Below are 20,029 nucleotides of genomic sequence, written 5' to 3' on the forward strand. Positions count from 1 at the left end.
AAAGCCAAAACTCCTTTCCTTTTACAACAGTGGTATGGCAGGTGTTGACCATTCGCATCAAGCCATCTACTGCCAGTATATCAGCATCAGGGACAAAAAGTGATAGCGGTTGTTGACACCAAAGCTCAACTTTGCAATTGTGAAAGCCTGAACAATCTCCCAAATTGCTAGAGACGAGCCTGCTGCTGACTATTTTTGCTTTGGTAAGAACATTACTCATTATTATCTACACCTTGACATGCAGTAACCAGCGGTTCGAAGACACTCTGGCTCAAACGTATCTGATGCTTCTTTGAAAAGGAGAAACCTTTCCGTGCAAAGTACGATAACTGCGGTGCCAGTATAGCCAGAAAATATTCATGAGGGCCTGCAAGAAGTGTTATAGCACTCTGCGTAAAAATCGCAGACATAATAACAACATTCACGCCACCAATAGGAATGCAGTGAAGTAGCCACATGTGCTATGGGGAAGACCCAGTGTACTATAAAAAGTACGCCTGTGTAACCTCTGGAAGGAATAAAGCAATCGTGACGAAATTTCAGCATTCTTTTTTTCTTTATATGAGAGTATTATGCGCTAAAAATGAAGAAAATCCCTCTGTTAGATTTTTCTTGGTCCCTAATGGGTTAACGTGCACTAACATCGCACAGTGCACGGGCCTCTAGAATTTCTCCCCACAACCAATTATGTTTCTGTAATAAGAACGCTCATGAATGCAAGTTTCCCTATTATAACTCTGTTACTTCATCAAATCGTGGTCATCAAATTGTTTGCTGATGACCACAAAAACAACCAAGCGGTGGTCGTGAGCGAACTTTTGGAACGCGTGCAAACTGAACCCTATTTTTTGGACAGTGTCATTAACTCCGACGAAACATGACTACTCCACTATAACGCTGACACGCAGCGTCTCAGCTTCGAATGGCACACCTCAAAGTACCCCCGCCTCAAGAAGGCGAGAATCAGGAAGTCGAGAGTTAAATCAATGCTAATTATCTTTTCTAACGCTTGAGAGGTTCACAAAGTATTCGTACTGCAACGGCATACAATCAACTTTGTCCTCCTACGTGGATATACTCCAGAGTTAGAAAACAACTGTCCTTCGAGCGCGAAAGGAGATCGCAGATACCTGGCAGCTGCCCACCGAGAACACTCTTAGCCTCAGTTCTCTGTTCGTACGGGAATTCCAGGCCAAGCAGAATTTGGCGACCATTCCCCCCTATGGTCCTGACCTTGCTCCGGCAGACTGTTTCCGGTTGCCGAGAGTCAAGAGGAGTCAGTTTTCGCAATATTAAAGCGATCCAAATGGCCGTGACAAAGGCTGTAAACAAGGTTGGTGTAAACGCCTGCTATGATTCGCACAGTACATGGCAGAGTCTCTGGCAAGAGAGAGAGAGAGAGAAGCAGGAGGACGGAAAGGCAGGGAGCTTAACCAGGGGATGCCCAGCAGAGCAACGGGGACAACTTCGGAGACGCACACGGTATCGGAGGGGAGCTGCACAACCCTGTCATCTTCTGCACGTATGCTTTTGTTTTGAATAGATCAGAACCGCAACTAGAAAGCAACTTTCAAAAAAACTTCGTGATCACTCTTCTCACCGTCACTTTATCCAACCATGCACAACCCAGGCCTAGGAAAGGTGTTTTCGAAAAAAATAAAAGTAACGATTTTTCTTGCGGTCAAAACCTGTCTTTTTTTTTTAACTAGCGGGACTTTGCTCGTAAAAACATGGCTACAGGACAAGGATATTCGTGCAACGGAGATTTCTTTGCTTGTATGTCAAAACGGTCAAACCCAATCGGAATTTGCACCTAGCACTATAGGGGAAATATAACAGTTGTTTAGAGGCTACAGCGAAAGATTTTTAATATATCGGTAGCTGTAGCGGAAAAACAGTGTGTTCTTGTTGACTATAGCAGCAGATTATTGGCACCATTATGAATGCTGGTCACCATAGTGATGATGGTATCAGAGTCCATCACGATTCTTAGCATAGGCCTGGCGCCAACATAATGAATTCTGTCCTTGGTTTAGTGGATTATGCCGGCTTCGTTCCAACTGCGGTGGTAGCAGCGGCTGCAGAAACTTAATTCGTGGCGGATGCTTGCATAATAAGACGATTATATTTAAGACATGATGCCATGTGTTTGCAAAGCTTAGCAACTTGCACGCTTAGAAAAGGACTGACGGCTGTGCGGAGTTTTTCCGGACATCTAATTGATTAGGCACTGCATGTCATTGTTCTTGACGCCCTCTGCAAAATGTGAAGTTTGAATGTAAAGTACCGCGGTGGCTCAGTGGTTATGTATTTGGCTGCTGACCCGAAAGACACTGGTTCGATTCCAGCCGCGGTGACGGAATTTCAATGGAAGCGAAATTACAGACGAGCGTGTACTATGCTATGTCAGTGCAAGTTAAAGATCGTCGCAATTTCAAGGACAATTCACTCCGGCGTCTCTCAGAGCCTGAGTCGTTTGCGATGTTAAACCACTCAAAACCAAAAGGAAACGAAGTTTGAACATGAACGTCTTTGATATGGATCTGTCATGAGCTCATGCGCCCGGACGGGGTGCGCGCGCGGACGGCGCCAGACAAGCGAAGCGGTGCACTCGGAAAACACAGTTGCAACGGTCATGCCAGGCGCACGCCGGTCGAAGGGCCCTCTGCCGTGTCTGCAGTGGCGGTCGTAGCTCAGAGAGAAGGGCCGACGACTACAAACGTGTTCGCGCTCAAAAACATGCTCTCCATCACGCGTCGCTGCTGCTGACGGAAGTCGACTGGCCCACCAGCCCGTGAAGGGCTCGTGAGCTCCCCTCCCCCTGAAAGCGTTGACACTTAAAAGCTCGCAAGTACCATTCTCTTTGGCGTGGCAGTGGATGTTTCTGCCAGTGTGTGTCTACACGTAGGGCTGTCGCTGTCTGCCCCTGCCTTTTTTTTCTCCGATCAACCGTTGAATATTCGTTCGAAGAGAGCTTCAATGCGCCACAAACAATAATATTGAAAACATTGAAGGTAAAAGGGTAGAGGTATATATAAGTAGACCACGAAAACGACATCGATTGTTCTATAGTATACAGCTGATCACTCAATAAGACATGGGCCGCAGCGATAGTTCAGTGGTTATTGCGCTCGGCTGCTCACTTGAAAGACGCGGTTTTGATCCCTGCCGCGTTAAAGAACCCCGGGTGGTGGAAATTTCCAGACTTTCACTATGGCGCCCTACATAGCCTCAGTCGCTTTGAACGATAAACCGCCATGAACAGTAAATTGACTCAGAAAATGGACGCCGAGAGCGTAATAGGACATTCTTATCACCCGTATGACGAAAAATTACTGCTTTTCCAGGCTTCAAGACGTAAAAACTTTGGTTTGGTTTAATTTATTAGTGTTTAACGTCCCAAAGCGACTGAGGCTATGAAGGACGCCGTAGTGAAGGGCTCCGAAAACTTCAACCACCTGGGGTTCTTTACCGTCCACTAACATCACACAGTACATGGGCCTCTAGAATTTCGCCTCTATCGAAATTCGGCCGCAGCGGCTGGGACACAGTGTGGCAAAACATTCGTGTTAACCTGTGGAGGAAGGAAAGAACCTGGGAGGGGCGGTTACGTTACGTTTTTGAATCCGGATGTGAAGGCTCTCTCCCCCTTTACTTTGGCCACCATCTCAGCATGCTTGCGCATGCACAGCAGACAGTGCAGCAGATGACGCTGCTGCAGCAAGCGTTACTAGTGGCTGTGCCGTCGGCCAAAGGCTCCCAGTAGTGCTTGCGAAAGCATACGACTTCCTCCATTTTTTTGGCATATAGCTAGGACAGAGAGGGCCTCTGCTGAGCTTTGCTTTTTATCATATCAAAAGAGCTACTTTAGGGGCTAGTGGGTGCATCAATGCGAAGTTTTGGGAAGCGCTAGCAACCACCAGAACAACACGACACGCATCATGCGCTTTATTTTGTTTGTGTCATCTTGTTGTGGCGTTTCCTAGCGCTTCCCAAAACTTTGCAGTTTTTTCTGTGTTAACCTGTTCGAGATATATAGATGAAACGGATGTTTAATGCTCATCTCTAAAGGCACTTACTTGGCTTCCTTTGGGAGATTTAAGATGATGCTTCTGGGTATTGTAATATGCACTGGACAGTGTGATGTCCTGTTTCTATGTGTAGTGAAAAATGTGTGCCTGGTTGTGGTTTAGGCAAAGGCAGACAAGCAAGCTGCAGGCTTTGCTCATCGAGCGGTCGAGGAAGAGCTCCTCTTCCCTAAAGTCTCTCCCCAAGTCGAGGACCTAGAAGAAAAGGTTCGGCTTTTGGAGAGCAAGGTCAAGTCCCTTGAGGACAAACTTCGGCGGCAGAAGGTGGAAACGGACTCAGTTATAAAACTGAACCGGCAGCTGCAGGAAGCAATGCTGATGAAAATATTCAGAGCTGGTATGCTTAACCATTTTTTTATTCTGGACTATCATTTGCCATTTGTTTGCATAGTCATCTTAGTGGTTGTGCTTTCTAAATAAATTAGCTGAGTAGCTTGTCTTTCAAGGGCATTCTTTGTTTTGTTATGTTTTACTACTTGTAAACCAGTGTGTAATTTTAAGATGACACAGCACAATCAAAATGCGCATGCTGCCCAAATGATGTGACAGTAAGAACAAAAGCTGGAACCACTTTACTAATTGCCTAAGCAACTTCATTGGCACCTTTTGCTACTTGATTGTATGCAATAAATCTGTTGTTCTGTTTGCAGAAATGGTGCCTGCCACTGTAGAGGCGGCTGGTGTTGAAATTCAAGATCCCATGGGAACTGACTCATTACTCTGTAAGACGACTGACTGCTTTTCAGTAATTTATACAGGCTGCTTATTCATCCGTCTGCTTAAACACGCAATGAAACAAGTCTTAAACGTAAACTTAGCATATTGAAACTTGGCTTACTGAACAGAACGTGCATTGTTCTTGTCATTGTTCTGTGTTAGAAAAGGTCAGTGTGATAGGATTGCTTATTTTGTTTTCACCGCTGCTGCATGATGTGGAATTCTTTTGTAATGTTTCTTAGATGCTAGGAGCCCATACTCCACTTCATATATAGCAGTCAAAGCTTCCAAAGGTGTGGAAGTAGTCTGCTGCAAAGAAAGAAAGGCAATGTATCACTCCACCTTGCACCGTGGCTCAATGGTACGAAGCGCGGGCCTGTTTGTTCATTTTATGAGAGTCTGAGGTTTCACTCAGCCTGGCAGTTTTTTTATTTTTTCTTTTTTGTGTAAAGAATCACTAGATGGGAAGTCTAACTGCAAGCAATACATAACTGCCTGTTTTTCATCAAGCTGGAATGACTGCATTGAAAAACACAGTGCTGTTTACTTGTTTCTAAGTGTGTTGACAACAGAAGTGACTGAGAAGTGCGGTTCTTGGGCAGTAACTTTTTTGCATGCTGCACATGGTGGGTCCTTAATTCTAGGGTGATTGATTTCAGTGTGGTGTTGATTATTTGGAGGAGCCATGGCTGGCAACTACGCGGCATTGATTGGGGTGTGTATGAGCTGATTGGCTTTGAAGTCAGGGGAGTCTGATTCGGGAAGTGATATTTTATTCCGCCAGAGAGACCTTTTTTGAACCTCGGAATTGTACGAGCGCTCAGTCATTTCACCCCAAAATTGTGAGAACTTCACACACAGTCTTCTCAGGGAAGCGCTCCCCTCTGCTAGCGTGCACGTTGACAGTTACCAGCTCGCACATTTTCTAAATGTTTGGAGACTTCAGCTTGGAAAAGAGGTGGGCAGAAAATGTTTTTGGAGTGACTGTGGGCAAAGAAAACAAGTGAGTAAGAGTTAGCGCCACCAATTCCAGACTCAAAAACCAAAGCAAACAACTGACCGTCTGGCCTAGCTGCGAAAACCTAATACAGGAGGAGCCGAAGAAAACCAGGAAAATAAGGCGCTTGTTGTAGAGAACATGAAGGAAAAAGCAATCTTTTTGTAAAAGAAAACTAATGTCGGTCTACTACAATGCTGAAAAATCGTTCAATTTTCAATTGATTACTGTTTTTTTAGCGTACTACGTTACAATGTGGACAAGGAGCGCAAACAGGCACCGCAGCCATGGCTGCATTGACAGCTGTGTATGAAATGGAGTGCAGTGTGTGCAAAGCTATATTTCCTCAAAATATTTGGCTTCCTGTCAACACTTGTCATTGTGGTGCAAAGCTGCACTTTACGTTGTGTGAAAATATCAAGACTAGCAGTGCAAGTTATCACAAAAATGTTAACTTTCACTATTCTGCAGGGATGCATTTGTGCGTCAGAGGCCTTTATATCCAATTCAAATTGATGTTTATGAGACATTAAACATAAATGGCACGAACAACGAAATATGCATATGAGTGAGTGTAATCGTCCTGTGCACTCCGTCCTGTCTATTTTGTGTCATTTTCGTTTCTTCGTGTTCCATGTATTGCAACTGTGAGTTAGAACTAGATATGAGGTACAAACACCAGTTTGGGCGTAGCTTAAATCCAATTGCTCTTTTGGCTGTTGAGGCCGTTCATTCACAAATTTTTCAGGTGTAACAAAAAGCTTACTATTGTGTATTTATGCTTATTTTGGTTTTATGGGCTTTAGACTTGCAGAAAAAATGAGGTCATTTTCACATCTTGAGGTCTGAGTGAGATTGGTAAAATTTGGCACTATAATCATGGTTTGTAAAAGAGCAAATATTAAAATTATCTCGTAGCACATGCCTCGCAAAGTTGTGAGCATTTTTAATGGCTCCAGGCTCCTGCAAGAGCTACTCTCACCCCTCCGTAAAAATGTTTCATGTCGATCAGTGGACACCAGCCCAGCCATTGCAAGCTTCCACCTGCCTGGTGAAATAAGCCTGGTGTCCAAGCAAGCAGTGTCCTTGGGCACGCCTGCGAACAGTGAGCCTCTGCACGGTCAGCCTGCTCAACTGCCATGCGTTGTCACAATTGTGTGTGGCATGTGGAGAGAATGATCCTTTATACGACTAAGCGGCAGTAGAAGCCGATTCGCAAGTTTAAAGCTGCCCGTTGGTATTTAAGTTTGATGGGACTCCGACGAAGAATACCAAGTTAGGCTAGCCTGTATCATCTTGGGAATATTACCAATGCTTTTCTTGCATGTCAACGTTGCTGCTTCATGTCGATCAGTGGACACCAGCCCAGCCATTGCAAGCTTCCACCTGCCTGGTGAAATAAGTCTGGTGTCCAAGCAAGCAGTGTCCTTGGCCACGCCTGCGAACAGTGAGCCTCTGCACGGTGAGCCTGCTCAACTGCCATGCGTTGTCACAGTTGTGTGTGGCATGTGGAGAGAATGATCCTTTATACGACTAAGCGGCAGTAGAAGCCGATTCACAAGTCTAAAGCTGCCCGTTGGTATTTATGTTTGATGGGACTCCGACGAATGATACCAAGTTAGGCTAGCCTGTACCATCTTGGGAATATTACCAATGCTTTTCTTGCATGTCAACGTTGCTGCTTTGCGGAGAGAATTGTTAATGAAATATTTCCACATTGAGTGACCCTTTAAATGATGTAGCTTGTCAACCGGAAACATACTTGTCACGTTGTCTTGAGTACAGGAATTCATCAGAACTCTTCGGCTAGTTGGAGATGCCGCTTCTGAAGGCCAGAAGTACCATTGCAGAGGTAGGAAAAAATGAAAAGAATGCGCTTTGTAAGCAAATGCTCTGCAACTCCATCACCAACTGAGGTGCTTTCAGCGAAGGATTCCTCGCTCAAATGCATGGTGCAAGTATGACCAAAGAAATTGGTTTAGGCTTCACCGTTTTGAGTCTTACTGAATGCGAGATGCTTCTGAGAGCTCGTGCCATTGGTGTTGCTGTGTATGACAACGGCCTTCAGCTGACAGCCAGTTGGGTTTTGAGTTTGGCGCAGCCTGAATCTGCCCTCTTTTGCTGGCCCGTTCGCATGTTTACATTCAGTGAATGGAGAAAAAGCTTAATGGCATTGCAGACAAAGTTAGGAGTTGGCGCCCTGCTACTTAGCTTGTTTGTAACCGCATCTGCCTTGATCACACAGGCGACTCATTTACAATGTCTCTAAAGTCTGTGAGTCCCTTGTTCCTAATATGATGCACGAAGGGTGCATGCCTTGCAGCAGAGTCGAATTACCGTACCTTGAGGAAATCTTGGTGAAAATGTGTATCGGTGGGGAGCATTGCCTGCTAGGTCAGAGTGTGTATTCCTTCAGGTGCATACATGCGTGTGAGTGGTTCACATAAATTCATAGTGCATTTCCTAACAAACGAGTATGCAACATGAGAGACAAGCAAAATTTGTTGTGTGTGTGGTTTCAAAAAGTACTGCAGATGACAACAGCCTTACACAGAAATTAGTATCATGATGACAAGATGCCATCCATTGCTGAAACAGCACATGATCTGCAGAAGGTAGAGAAAGTACATGGCTGCAGCATGGCAAGAAAACCTCCTTTGACGTGGCTTCACCTGCTATATCGAGCAGGAACCTGAGTACACGACCATATTGTCACGTGCTGCGCATGGGCTCTGAGGAACAAAGAAGACGTGCGGCGGCTGGAAGAAGAAGAGAAAGTTCAGTATCCTGCCGCCGGCGCACCAGGCTCTTCTCGACCTGCCCTGTAAATAGTATTTGTAAATAGAACCTGTAACAATGTGGTGGAGGTGCGGGGTCGATCACCACGGACCCCTCTGGCAACCGCTGCAGCCGAAGAATCGCCGGATTGCCACCGCTGCCCGTGCAAATGCCCAAGGCAGCCGACGCACGTCCGAACGGCGCTCCCCGGATCACCCGCCCCGGCCCCAGGGCGCCAGCTCGTCCGCAACGCCACCTGCGGCAGCCGGAGTACGATGGTCGTTTCGACACTGGCTACGAGGAGTGTTATCCCGAGTGCCCCCCCGACCCACCACTTTGTTACCGTTGTGGTATGATCGGTCACATATCTCGCGCCACCACGGAACGGCTCCCCTGCCTCTGACCGAAGTCTGACTCCACCTCCGCACCGCTCTCGCCGCTCGCCTTCTCCCAAACGTCGTTCCCCACCGTCCCCGGGAAACTAGCGTGTGCGGCCAATGGAGGTGCGGTCGCCGGATCATTGATAGTGCCAATTCCTCTGCCCATTGTTATGTTAAGGAAACGCCTTGAAGTTTTAGTGGACGGTATTTGCGTCATGGCCTTAGTGGACACTGGTGCCACGGTGTCAGTGATAAGTTCAACTTTCAAGAACCGTCTGGGTTGTAAAATAATGTTCGGTTTGAATCGTGCTGTTATATTCCGGGGTGTAGGGGGAGAATCATTGTTTCCGATTGGTATTTGTTTTGTGAATGTAGTGATCGCTGGCCACATGTTCCGAACTGAATTCACAGTGCTCCCTCGTTCTACGCATGACATCATCCTCGGTATTGACTTTTTGCACCAGTGCGGCGCTACTCTCGACTTCCGCAGTGGTGGCATATCGTTAAGTCCTGGCCTTCGGTCAGCTCTCACAGAAGACTCGCCAGTGGTTGCCGAAGTGTTTTCTGTCTCTGAAGATACCGTCGTTCCAGCAATGTCTGCCATATTCGTTCCCGTTGCGTCCTCGAGCACGATTTCTGATGTCTTCGATGCTGTGGTGGAACCTTGTTCCCTTAACTGTGCAAAGAAAAGTCTGCTAGTACCCCGCAGCGTCGTCCATGTGACAAGGGCCATGCCACTCTTTGGACTGTCAATCATTCCAACGAACCTGCAGTATTGCCATGTGGTTTAAAACTTGCTGGCTTTGATGAACGTTTTCCTGTACCAGTTGCCGCGATCACTGACAACGTGTCTCGTCCAACTAGACGCCGCGATCTGAGCGACTCTCAATTCCTAGCCATGGTCAACAAATCCCTACCCACTAGCGACCGCCAGGTACTAGTGGCCGTTCTTATGAAGCATGCGGACGTGTTTGACTTTGGTCGCGACCAACCACCGCCGATTCCAGCTTCCCGCACCCATCACATGATCAATACTGGATCTGCACAGCCGATTCGACAGCAGCCATACCGCGTCTCGCCTTCCGAACGTCAGATAATCGATGAACAAGTCCGTGACACGTTGCACCGCGGCATCATTCAGGAATCTTCAAGCCCGTGGGCTGCTCCAGTGATCCTTGTCAAAAAGAAAGATGGCACTTGGCGATTTTGTGTCGACTACCGCCGGCTTAACACTGTCACAAAGAAGGATGTTTATCCGCTCCCACGCGTTGATGATGCCATTGACTGCCTCCATTCAGCCTCCTACTTTTCCTCAGTGGATCTACGGTCCGGGTACTGGCAGATCCCGATGCACCCGCAAGACAAAGAGAAGATAGCATTCGTGACACCTGACGGGTTGTATGAATTTAATGTTATGCCTTTCGGCCTTTGCAATGCTTCTGCCACTTTTGAACGATTTATGGATACGCTTTTACGTGGCCTGAAGTGGCAAGTTTGCAGGTGTTATCTGGACGATGTTGTTATTTTTGGTAGGACCTTCGCCGAACATAACAGCCGCTTAGCCATTGTCCTCCTAGACTGCATAGAGAGAGCAGGCCTCGTGCTGAACTCGAAGAAGTGTCGCTTCGGTGAACGCCAAATTACTGTGCTTGGTCATCTCGTTGACAATGATGGCGTCAGACCCGACCCGCAGAAGGTTGAAGCTGTAAGCAGTGTCAAAGAACCCAAATCAGTGAAAGAGCTCAGGAGTTTCCTAGGACTTTGCTCATATTTTCGGCGTTTCGTTCCCAAGTTTTCTGATTTAGCCTACCCGCTTACAAGTCTCCTGCAGAAAGACACCCCTTTCCACTGGACTCCCGAATGCGACTCCGCGTTTCGGCAGCTCAAGTTTCTCCTCACCTCTCGGCCAATATTGCGTCATTTCTGCCCGACTGCGCCGACTGAACTCCACACTGACGCCAGCGGCATCGGCGTGGGTGCTGTGCTTATCCAACGCCATGAGGGCAATCAACACGTTGTCGTTTATGCAAGTCGCACCCTCAGCAAGTCAGAACGCAATTACACTGTAGTAACAGAGCAAGAATGTCTCGCCGTTGTTTTTGGCGTACAACGGTTTCGCGTACCTTTATGGACGTGCTTTTACAGTCGTCACAGACCATCACTCTCTGTGCTGGCTGGTCAATCTACGCGACCCCTGAGGTCGGTTGGCCCGCTGGGCGTTACGCCTCCAAGAGCTTAACTTCAAAATGTCTTACGAAAGTGGCCGCCAACACGCCGACGCAGACTGCCTCTCGCGGCTGCCGCTCACGGTTACTACTTCCGATGATGAAAACTTCGAGGACTATCTCGCTGCCGTTTCCCAAGAGTTTCCAGATCTTGGCACTTTCCAGACGGAACAACGCAAGGATCAGCACTTGGCGCCGCTTTTTGCCGAAGCCCGTGACCCGACATCCGCAAGCCCTCTCTGCATTCGCGACGGTTTACTCTATAGAACGAATTACTCGCCTGGAGGTGCGCGCTTTCTCCTCGCCGTTCCGGCTACTCTGTACTCCTCTGTTCTGCAGGCAATGCACGATGACGTCACGGCTGGGCACTTGAGGTTTGCCAGGACCCTTAACCGCATCAAAGAACGTTTTTACTGGCCAAAAATGCGTCACATGGTTCAGCGCTACGTGGCCACCTGCGTGCAGTGTCAGCGGTTAAAGCTTCCCACGACTTCTTCGCCTGGACGCCTGCATCCTGTGCCACCTCCAAGCACGCCATATGAACAAGTTGGACTCGATCTGCTCGGCCCGTTTCCCCGCTCGTCCAACGGTAACCGCTGGATTATAGTGTGCGTTGATCACCTCACCCGTTACTGTGAGACCGCCGCCCTACCTTGCGCCACCGCTGCTGAGGTCTCGCTCTTCCTTCTTCGTGCTGTCATCCTCCGGCATGGACCTCCTCGAGTTGTTATCAGTGACCGCGGTCGCCAGTTTACGGCAGACGTTGTGGAAGAGCTTCTGCGTCTTAGTTCATGCCATTTTCGCCACTCGACGCCGTACCACCCCCAGACTAATGGACTGGTTGAACGTACCAGTCGGACACTCACGACCATGCTGGCCATGTATGTCGATTCCCGCCATAAAAACTGGGACGACGTGCTTCCCTTCATTACATACGCCTATAACACGTCGAGGCATGAAATAACTGGTTACAACCCATTCTTCCTTCTTTATGCCCGTCCGCCTCGAAGCTCCCTCGACAGCATCTTACCTTTCTCTCTCGACACCGAGCTTTCTATTGCCAACACTCTATGTCGCGCTGAAGAAGCCCGTCGGATTGCCCGGATACGCACCTTGGCATGACAGCATCGCTCTAAGCAGCGTTATGACCGCCAGCGCAAGGATGTCTCCTACCTGCCCGGTGACGTTGTATGGTTGTGGACGCCCCTACGCAAGCGTGGTTTATCAGTAAAGCTGCTATCCCACTGCACAGGCCCGTTCATCGTTGTTGCTCGCCTCAATGACCTCAACTATGTCATCTCTCTCCAATCAACGCAAGGACGCCGCTCAAGGACAACCCAGGTCGTGTATGTCGCACAGCTGAAGCCATTCCACTCTCGGGACCCCGATTGATTGACTGGCCCAGAGGGCTTCGTCTGCGAACGGGGAAATGTCACGTGCTGCGCATGGGCTCTGAGGAACAAAGAAGACGTGCGGCGGCTGGAAGAAGAAGAGAAAGTTCAGTATCCTGCCGCCGGCGCACCAGGCTCTTCTCGACCTGCCTTGTAAATAGTATTTGTAAATAGAACCTGTAACAATATATGTACTCAGGTTATGTACTCTAGGCACGATTTATGTGCACAAGAACAGATATATGCAAGACAGTTATTTATCAGTTTAGCCGAACTTAGTATTTTCTTTTAGGGTCACTTTAAATGATCTTTCATTGAGCCTGTGGTGCTGGTGGCCAAATTTATTGCTGTTCACACGAAGGTTATGTCTGCTTAGCCTGCTTGTTAGCCACTTGTGTTCTGCTCGAGCTCTGGAGGCTTCCCCTTCGTGCATGCTGAAGCAGTGGCTCTGCAGCCATGTAGTTGCGGAGAAAGAGATCATTCTGACTTCTGAAGACCTGTGATTTTTCGCAACGTCTGACAGTATAACCATGACCTGTCAAAGAACATATATTAAAAGAAGGTCATCGCACATTCCTTGCAAAGTCATGTGCGGCTTTAGTGGCCACAGACCCTTGCAAGAGCTGGTCTCACCGCCTGCAAATATGCTTCTGCTCCATCAGTGGACACTGCCACTTCTGTGACAAGCTGCCATCTGCCAGTGGAAACAAGCCTAGGGACCAGCGAAGTCATGGCTCTGGATGCACCTGCACACGGTGAGCCTACTTGACTGCCATGTGCTGCCGCACTTGTGTCTAGCCCTTGTGTTTAATATGTGCACTGCATGATGCTTTTACAGCACTACAAGCCTAGAAACCTTGGTAAAAATTTATAAGCTGCATGGTTGGCATCAGATATGACATACTGTAATTTCTCGTTAAAGGGGTGGACACAGCAAATTTTTGGCTTGCGTGTTCTTTGTTTCAAACGATTCATATTGCTCTAGGAAGCACCATACGTGCTCAAAGATTCATATACTATTCACAGTAAATAATTTATCACATTTAAACATTAACCATTTTCGGTTTCGGTTTCTGGGCACCAAGTAGGAATGTGGCGTCGCAGGCACCCCTGTATGGCGTTGTTAGGATAGCTGAGGTCCCACAGCATGTTCTAACACTGTCCAGCAAAATCCTGCACTTCGCAAATGGCCACACCATGAAATTGCTCAAGGCCAGCACCAAGAGGAGTGCGACGGCATGTTTCTGAGCCCTCAGTGGCACAGCGCAGTAACTCAGCTGCGCCAAATAGCATTGTAAACTTTGCACGTGTACTGTTTTTTCTTGCAGGATTCCTTGCTGATGCACCTTGTCTCAAATTTAATGGCTGGAGCAGCGTAGCGAAAATGCAAGCATTCTGTACCATCCCTGGTTTCTCGTTTGTCGCCTTTATTTATTGTGCCATGCTTTGGTTCTGATTGTAAGTTGACCCCCTTCCCCCTTGCACTTTGTATTTTCAAATACTAGGTCGACCTACAATTGTGTAAATATGGTAGTCAGCAGTGTAGGGGGGGGGGGGGGGTTCATTTGCAAATATGGAAAAATGGGCGTTTGTGTTTAGACAACTTTTAAATTAGTAGTAATCTTTCCTTGCCTTTTCGCTACTGTGAGTGCTGCTCACTTATTTCTTTTCACTCAGTGGCCACAGCCACACCCGTGACAGGCTGTAGCATACCAGTGGTCTCAAACCTGCCGGTCAACCCAGTGATTGCTGCGGGCACTACTGCAGAAGGTAAGTCCGTTTGACCATTGTTTTTGCCAACACGTGTGTGTGTGCATGCATGTTGTTTACACTGATTGTGGACAAAGGATCCACAGAGGCTAAATTCCCAGAAGCTGAATTGTGTACAGCCACAAATGCATTGCAAGGCAATGTATTATCCCAATTTTTGGCACATTTTACCGGGGTTTGATAATTATGAGCACATTTTAAAGTCACAAGAAAATCCTGCGGCTTGTGTTAGTACATGTACTCACAGATTGCACAGAAAATCACTCGGACATTGGTGGGTTTAGTAGTAGTAGTACTAGTAGTAGTAGTAGTAGTAGTAGTAGTAGTAGTAGTAGTAGTAGCAGTTTTTTTGGCCTTATTAGATACAATAAGCCCTCGAGGTGAGGCTAAAGGAGGTAGTCAGTGCATACCTCCTGACAAGGCCCGCACCCCGATTATCACAGCAGGGAGCGGTGGCCAAATGCAGTTTGTCTAATCAGCGTTGTTGGGAAACGCATCTCTTTTTCATTTCTGAGTGTGTTGGAGTCGAATGCTCATGATAACACACTGCTTTCACTTTCACTGCATGTGAGCACTCCTGAGGGCCCTTTGGTATTTTTTTTAGAAGTTCTGGTCAGCTAGCCGATCAGCTAGACTATTCTGCTAGCTGCTATTGCTGCTTCTAAAGTTCTCATGGAAATACTTTTTTTTTCCAGCCCAACGTGTAGAAAGAAGGACACAAAAAAAGCCTGCTGCTCGTGTGTCTAAAAGTACGTACACCTTGAGTGCCTGAACTATGTCCCTGTTCAGTAGCTGAATCCTGCACGTAGCATTTGGCGGCAGTAGTCTTTCTGTTAACGCTGCCTCTGTCCCCGGGCACCGCACTGTCTACTTCCATTTGAGATGCCTTTGCCCATCTTGCACACAGCTTACACTAATTGTCCTTGTAGGCCTGCAACCTTCATTGGCACTGATGTAAATTTTAAGTGCTGGATTTTTTATAATAGGGAAATCAGCCGCACAGGGCAATAATTTGAACTGTCTAACAATGCTCGGAGTATGTAGATCGACTTCGCAAGGTGAAAGGATGAGCTCAGAATCTTCTGAGTACACCTCACCTCTAAAGGGATACTGAATGAAAATTGGAAATATTGAGAAAGTGCTAAATTTTTATTAGGTATGATTACCCAAGTATGCTGTCAACATTCCAGTTATTTTTGAGTGGATGGCTCATTTTGGGTGTTTTTGTGCGGAAGCAACACTATGCTAGTCAAGTCATTTTGCGTCGCACAGCGTGAGCCAAGCTGCGCATGCGCGAGGAGCCCGTGTGACATCAGAGGCAGCAGCTGGTGTGTCAGAGCTGCTGTTGCGGCTGCGCTCCGCTGGTGCCGGAGAAATGAAGTCATAACCACAGCCGGCGGCGGCTGCGCATCACTCTCTCCGTTGGTTGTGCGGAGAAAGGTGTGTGTGTGTGGTCGATATATAGTAGCTAGGAGCGCACAAACAGAACTGACCGACTATGGAGAAGGAGAGCCTGGCCGCTGCTCAGCGGCGCAGAAGAGCGGAGAAATTAAAACACCAAGCTAACAATATCTAATCACAATATCCAACAATCGTAAGCGTAGCCCATGCAGCTGTTGCGTTCGCAACATAACTAGGTTTAGCCGGAGCTAAACCATTGCCAATTTTTTGAGTGATCAGGCCACACTCGAGCACCGGCTTGCGATCTGGCGGACATGACGTCACACCTACCCTCAGCACTCCTGTAGGGAAGCTGGGTTGGCAGTTGGCACTTCAGGCAGCCCCACCTGCTGGTTCCTCTGGTGGGCGTGAGATGGCGCAGCTCGTACTGTCTGTAGTGCAGGTGAAAGCCTGCAGCGGGTAAATCTGAGGTCACATCCTGTATTGTGAGAGTTTTCCCAGGCTGCCACTAGGTGCATCGGTTTGAGAAATATTCATTTAAACAACTACATTCTGCTCATTTCTATTTCAAAAGAGTTGTTTTGGTTGCTCTCAGTGCCACAGCTATGATTTTGAACAGAAATTGCTGCGGTAGATTGTTTTTAGGTAAATTTTAAGTAAATGGGTATTGCATACAACTGGTTCTTTTAAGTGTTTTTGACTACTTAAGTGTTCAAAACCTCGGTAGTGACAACTAATAATGATGGCAATGTGGTCAGGAAGGTCTGGAACAATGCTAAATGAGCAATTAATAATATAATAAATATGAATTATAGTGTGCTGCGAGGCAGGTGGGAGGAAGCTGTGGCAAGTGCTTACTAGGAGTAGCAGGAGAAAACTATTAGTTAGATTTGCAGGCAGGAATATTCAAAGAGTTGTTAAATCCTTTCATTGAGATGCAAAAATGAGAATTTCATTACAAGATCTAGGATGAGACTTTATATAGTGCACTTATTCCAACAGTGTGCTGTAGAATTTTGAGCTGCGAGGCAAGGTGTGGTGTAGTGACAATATAATGGTGAGCTCTTACACAGATTTGGAAAGGCAGGACAGAGGAGCACATTTGAGAGGTAATGCACTGCTTTCACAAAGGAAGATGGATAGTATAGTGGCACTGAATAGCAGTCTTAGCCATGATATCCCGTGGAAGGGTACCAAGTCGTTACGTATTAAGAAACAAAGGATGTTGCTTAGGAAACACAAATCTTGTTTTAAACCCTTCAAGATTGGCACTCAGAGCTGTAAGTTTCTGGCATCATAAAATCAACACGAGTAAGCATAATATGGAGGAGCGGTCATGAGAGGACTGTTGACAGTTGTGTATGGGGCTTGCACTGTTTCCTTATGTTTGGTTGCCGTAAAATACCTTGTGTAAAGCAGGAATTTAACATTCTTTTCCTCAGCTCTTGGAGTACCTGTACTGGAAAGCAGCTTTGGGACCCCTGGTGAAGATAGTCAGGTTATTGTGCAATTTTGTTTGCCACGTACTCTTATGTATAAGCTGATTCCAAATGTAAGCCAACCCCTGACGTGTATTGAGTATAACAGGTAGGAGGCAGTAATTGGGCAACGTGGCTAGCAAACACTTCAGAAAGAATTACGTTTGAAGATGTGGTATTGAAGGGGGGCATGCAAGTTAGAATTGTTTTTATAGTGGAGCATGATGAGCGTGCAGCTAATGCTTAAGGGGAGGACCCTGGTCTTAAACAATTTTTTTTTTATTTTCTGCAGGATTATGGTGAAAACTGCCTTGTTTGTGTAGTTTTTTGTGGTGATTTCAAATATGCATATATTTTCCATAAACCATCATTTTTTTAAGATATTCGGTATTTCATGTTCTTTGCTTGGAGGTGACTTTTCTCTCAAACTACAAGTGCTATACTGACAATTTATATATTACAATATTATAGAACAAACTATGCAATCAGCAAAAATGAATGTTCTTGACTAATTTTAACTAAAGTTGCAGCAATTCATACTGTTGACAAATTTTTTTTCTGGTGTGTCCGAGTGGCTGAAATTTTTTCTCCATAGTATGAACTGCTCTAACTTTAGTTAAAATTAGTCTAGAACATTCATTTTTGCTGATTGGACTCTCTGTTCTAGGATATTGTAATTAATCTTCAGTATAACACTTGTAGTATGACAGAAAAATCACCTCCAAACAAAGAACGTGAAATCCCCAGTATCCTAAAAAAATTAATTGTTTAGGGAAAATATAAACATATTTGAAATGAGCACAAAAACTACACAAACAAGGAAATTTTCATCATAATCCTGCAGTAAATAAAAAAATGTAAGACCAGGGTCCCTCCAAAAAGGTATGCTTCCTAACAAAATGTCGAATAGTATTTATGGTAAATTCTTAGTGAGATGGCAGATTGAGGTGGGGTATATCCGGTTATGATTTTTAAAAATTGGTAACGTGCGAGTAACTCAAGCATTTCAATCCTCTGGCCTTGTTTCAACTCCCTCAAGCGCATTAGCAAGGTGGATGGGATGTGTATTGTTGATGGGTATTCTAAATGAAACTGTGCAAGTAATTTTAAGCCTCTAATTTTGAATATTGTATGGTATGCAGCAGTACTTGTGGCTTCTATAAAATTACTTCGACCAACTAAGTGCCGTTAGTGTTTAAGCAAATGTTTATTTTGTCCTTTTCGTTTTTGGTGTCATTTGAAACAATATGCAGGTGCAGCTTGGGAACGGCATACACGTGAATACAGAAGTGTGGGCAGCACTCATGATGCAGACCACAGACGCTGCATTTTGCAAGCGCCTTGCTGTTGCCTTGTGGGGCGCAGAGGTGCTTGCAAAACGCAGCGTTTTTGGAAGGCAGAGCAATAGAGACATTTCCCAGGGCAAGACGACAGTGTTCCCGCCTCTTTCGCCCATGAAGCTGATGGGAATGTCGTGTGAGTAGATGCAGCAGTCTTTTATGCTTCTTTGTTTTTGTTAAAACGCTGTAACATGATGAACATTTTAGGCATAAAACATGTAGCATAAAAGCAGTCAGTGTCAAACAACCCAAAACAGGAGTGCTGAGACTGGAGCAGGGAAATGATCACATTTCAGTTCATACCGCTGGGATACTAGTGCACTTTATTGTCACTTCTTTGGTATAATGAATGCTGTGTGAAATTATTTCACCTCGTCTATTTTTTTTTTCTTTTAGCTAATATTTCTATGATATCCTGCTCGCTTTTAATTTGTTGGCTGGTGTACATTATTATATTGAAGCTCAATTTCCTAGCCTATCAGGTGTAACAAATTTATTGCAGGTACTCTGGTTTGAACTTTTGTTTCACGTACATTCCTGGTCATTCTAAGTATGGAATATAAATGTATGTTTATTTCCACTCGTGGTGCAGCCACTACTGTCTAAATAACAAGTAGGCTAAATGCTGCCATAAATACTATGCCCATAGGCTGGAATGTGTCTTCAGCATTGAGGTTTGTCATTTACTTGCATTTTTTTTTTGTTTAGCTGCCTTTGCTCACTTCCTCAAGGAAAAAGGGTGCCCAGACGAGGAAGTTGGGAAACGCCACAAGCAGCTTGTGAGATACTTGGCACAAAAGTGTGCTGATCTGCGGCGCTAATGAAGTAAGATTCATACCAGGGGTTTTCCAACTAGCTTCTGCAGAATTCCCCGGGCTCCAGAGCCCCTGTTGTCCTCTTCAGGAACAACAGGTCCTCTGTCCAGGTTGGTTTCCTCTCGTGTTTTCTGGTTTTGGCTGTTTCTGACCTTTACTATGTCCTTGGAGTGCTCTGTGGGGTTCTCCAAACATCTACGTCAATGCATACCTCACCCAACACCTTTTCATTACCCACTTAATATTGGAGCTGAACATACTGCCAGTACTTTTGCCAACGCTTTTACTATACAACCCAATATTATTTGGTTTTAGCCATCTTTTTGAAGGCCTGTGCACCGCATACCCCCTTTTTTTGTGGGCTTTGCAATGTCGCTCAGGTCAGGTACATATACTACTGATTAATTCACATTTCAGAAGGCGTTTTATATGTGCCAGCATAAGCTGTCCCTGAATAAGTTGGGTTTGGTGTTAACCCTGACATGCTCAAAGGTAATGCAGTGGTTCAGCTCCTCAGAATGCTCTACGATTGCATTCGCTATCAGTCTTAGTTGCGAAAATTGTTTCTATGCTTATGTAGCTGGTAGGAGAGTCAGCACAGGGTTTTTTTTGTAGACGATGACAGATGATTGCTCGGTGCACGGTCTTT

The 20,029-nt window shown here is 46.1% G+C and overlaps 1 protein-coding gene across 1 annotated transcript; it reads left to right on the plus strand.

The window, feature by feature from the left end:
• Positions 1–1,306: 1,306 nt before the first annotated feature.
• Positions 1,307–19,386, plus strand: LOC149338228 (uncharacterized). Its single transcript, XM_089550721.1, has 10 exons — positions 1,307–1,333; positions 4,194–4,425; positions 4,739–4,810; positions 6,815–6,907; positions 13,239–13,331; positions 14,254–14,346; positions 15,042–15,095; positions 17,190–17,245; positions 18,479–18,701; positions 19,274–19,386. Exons 1-10 carry the CDS (start codon positions 1,307–1,309, stop codon positions 19,384–19,386), a joined length of 1,056 nt encoding a protein of 351 aa, XP_089406847.1.
• Positions 19,387–20,029: the final 643 nt, after the last annotated feature.

Source organism: Amblyomma mixtum, chromosome 6, assembly GCF_055824585.1.
Source record: "Amblyomma mixtum isolate Tamu chromosome 6, ASM5582458v1, whole genome shotgun sequence".
In the NCBI taxonomy this organism is placed as follows: Eukaryota; Metazoa; Arthropoda; class Arachnida; order Ixodida; family Ixodidae; genus Amblyomma; species Amblyomma mixtum.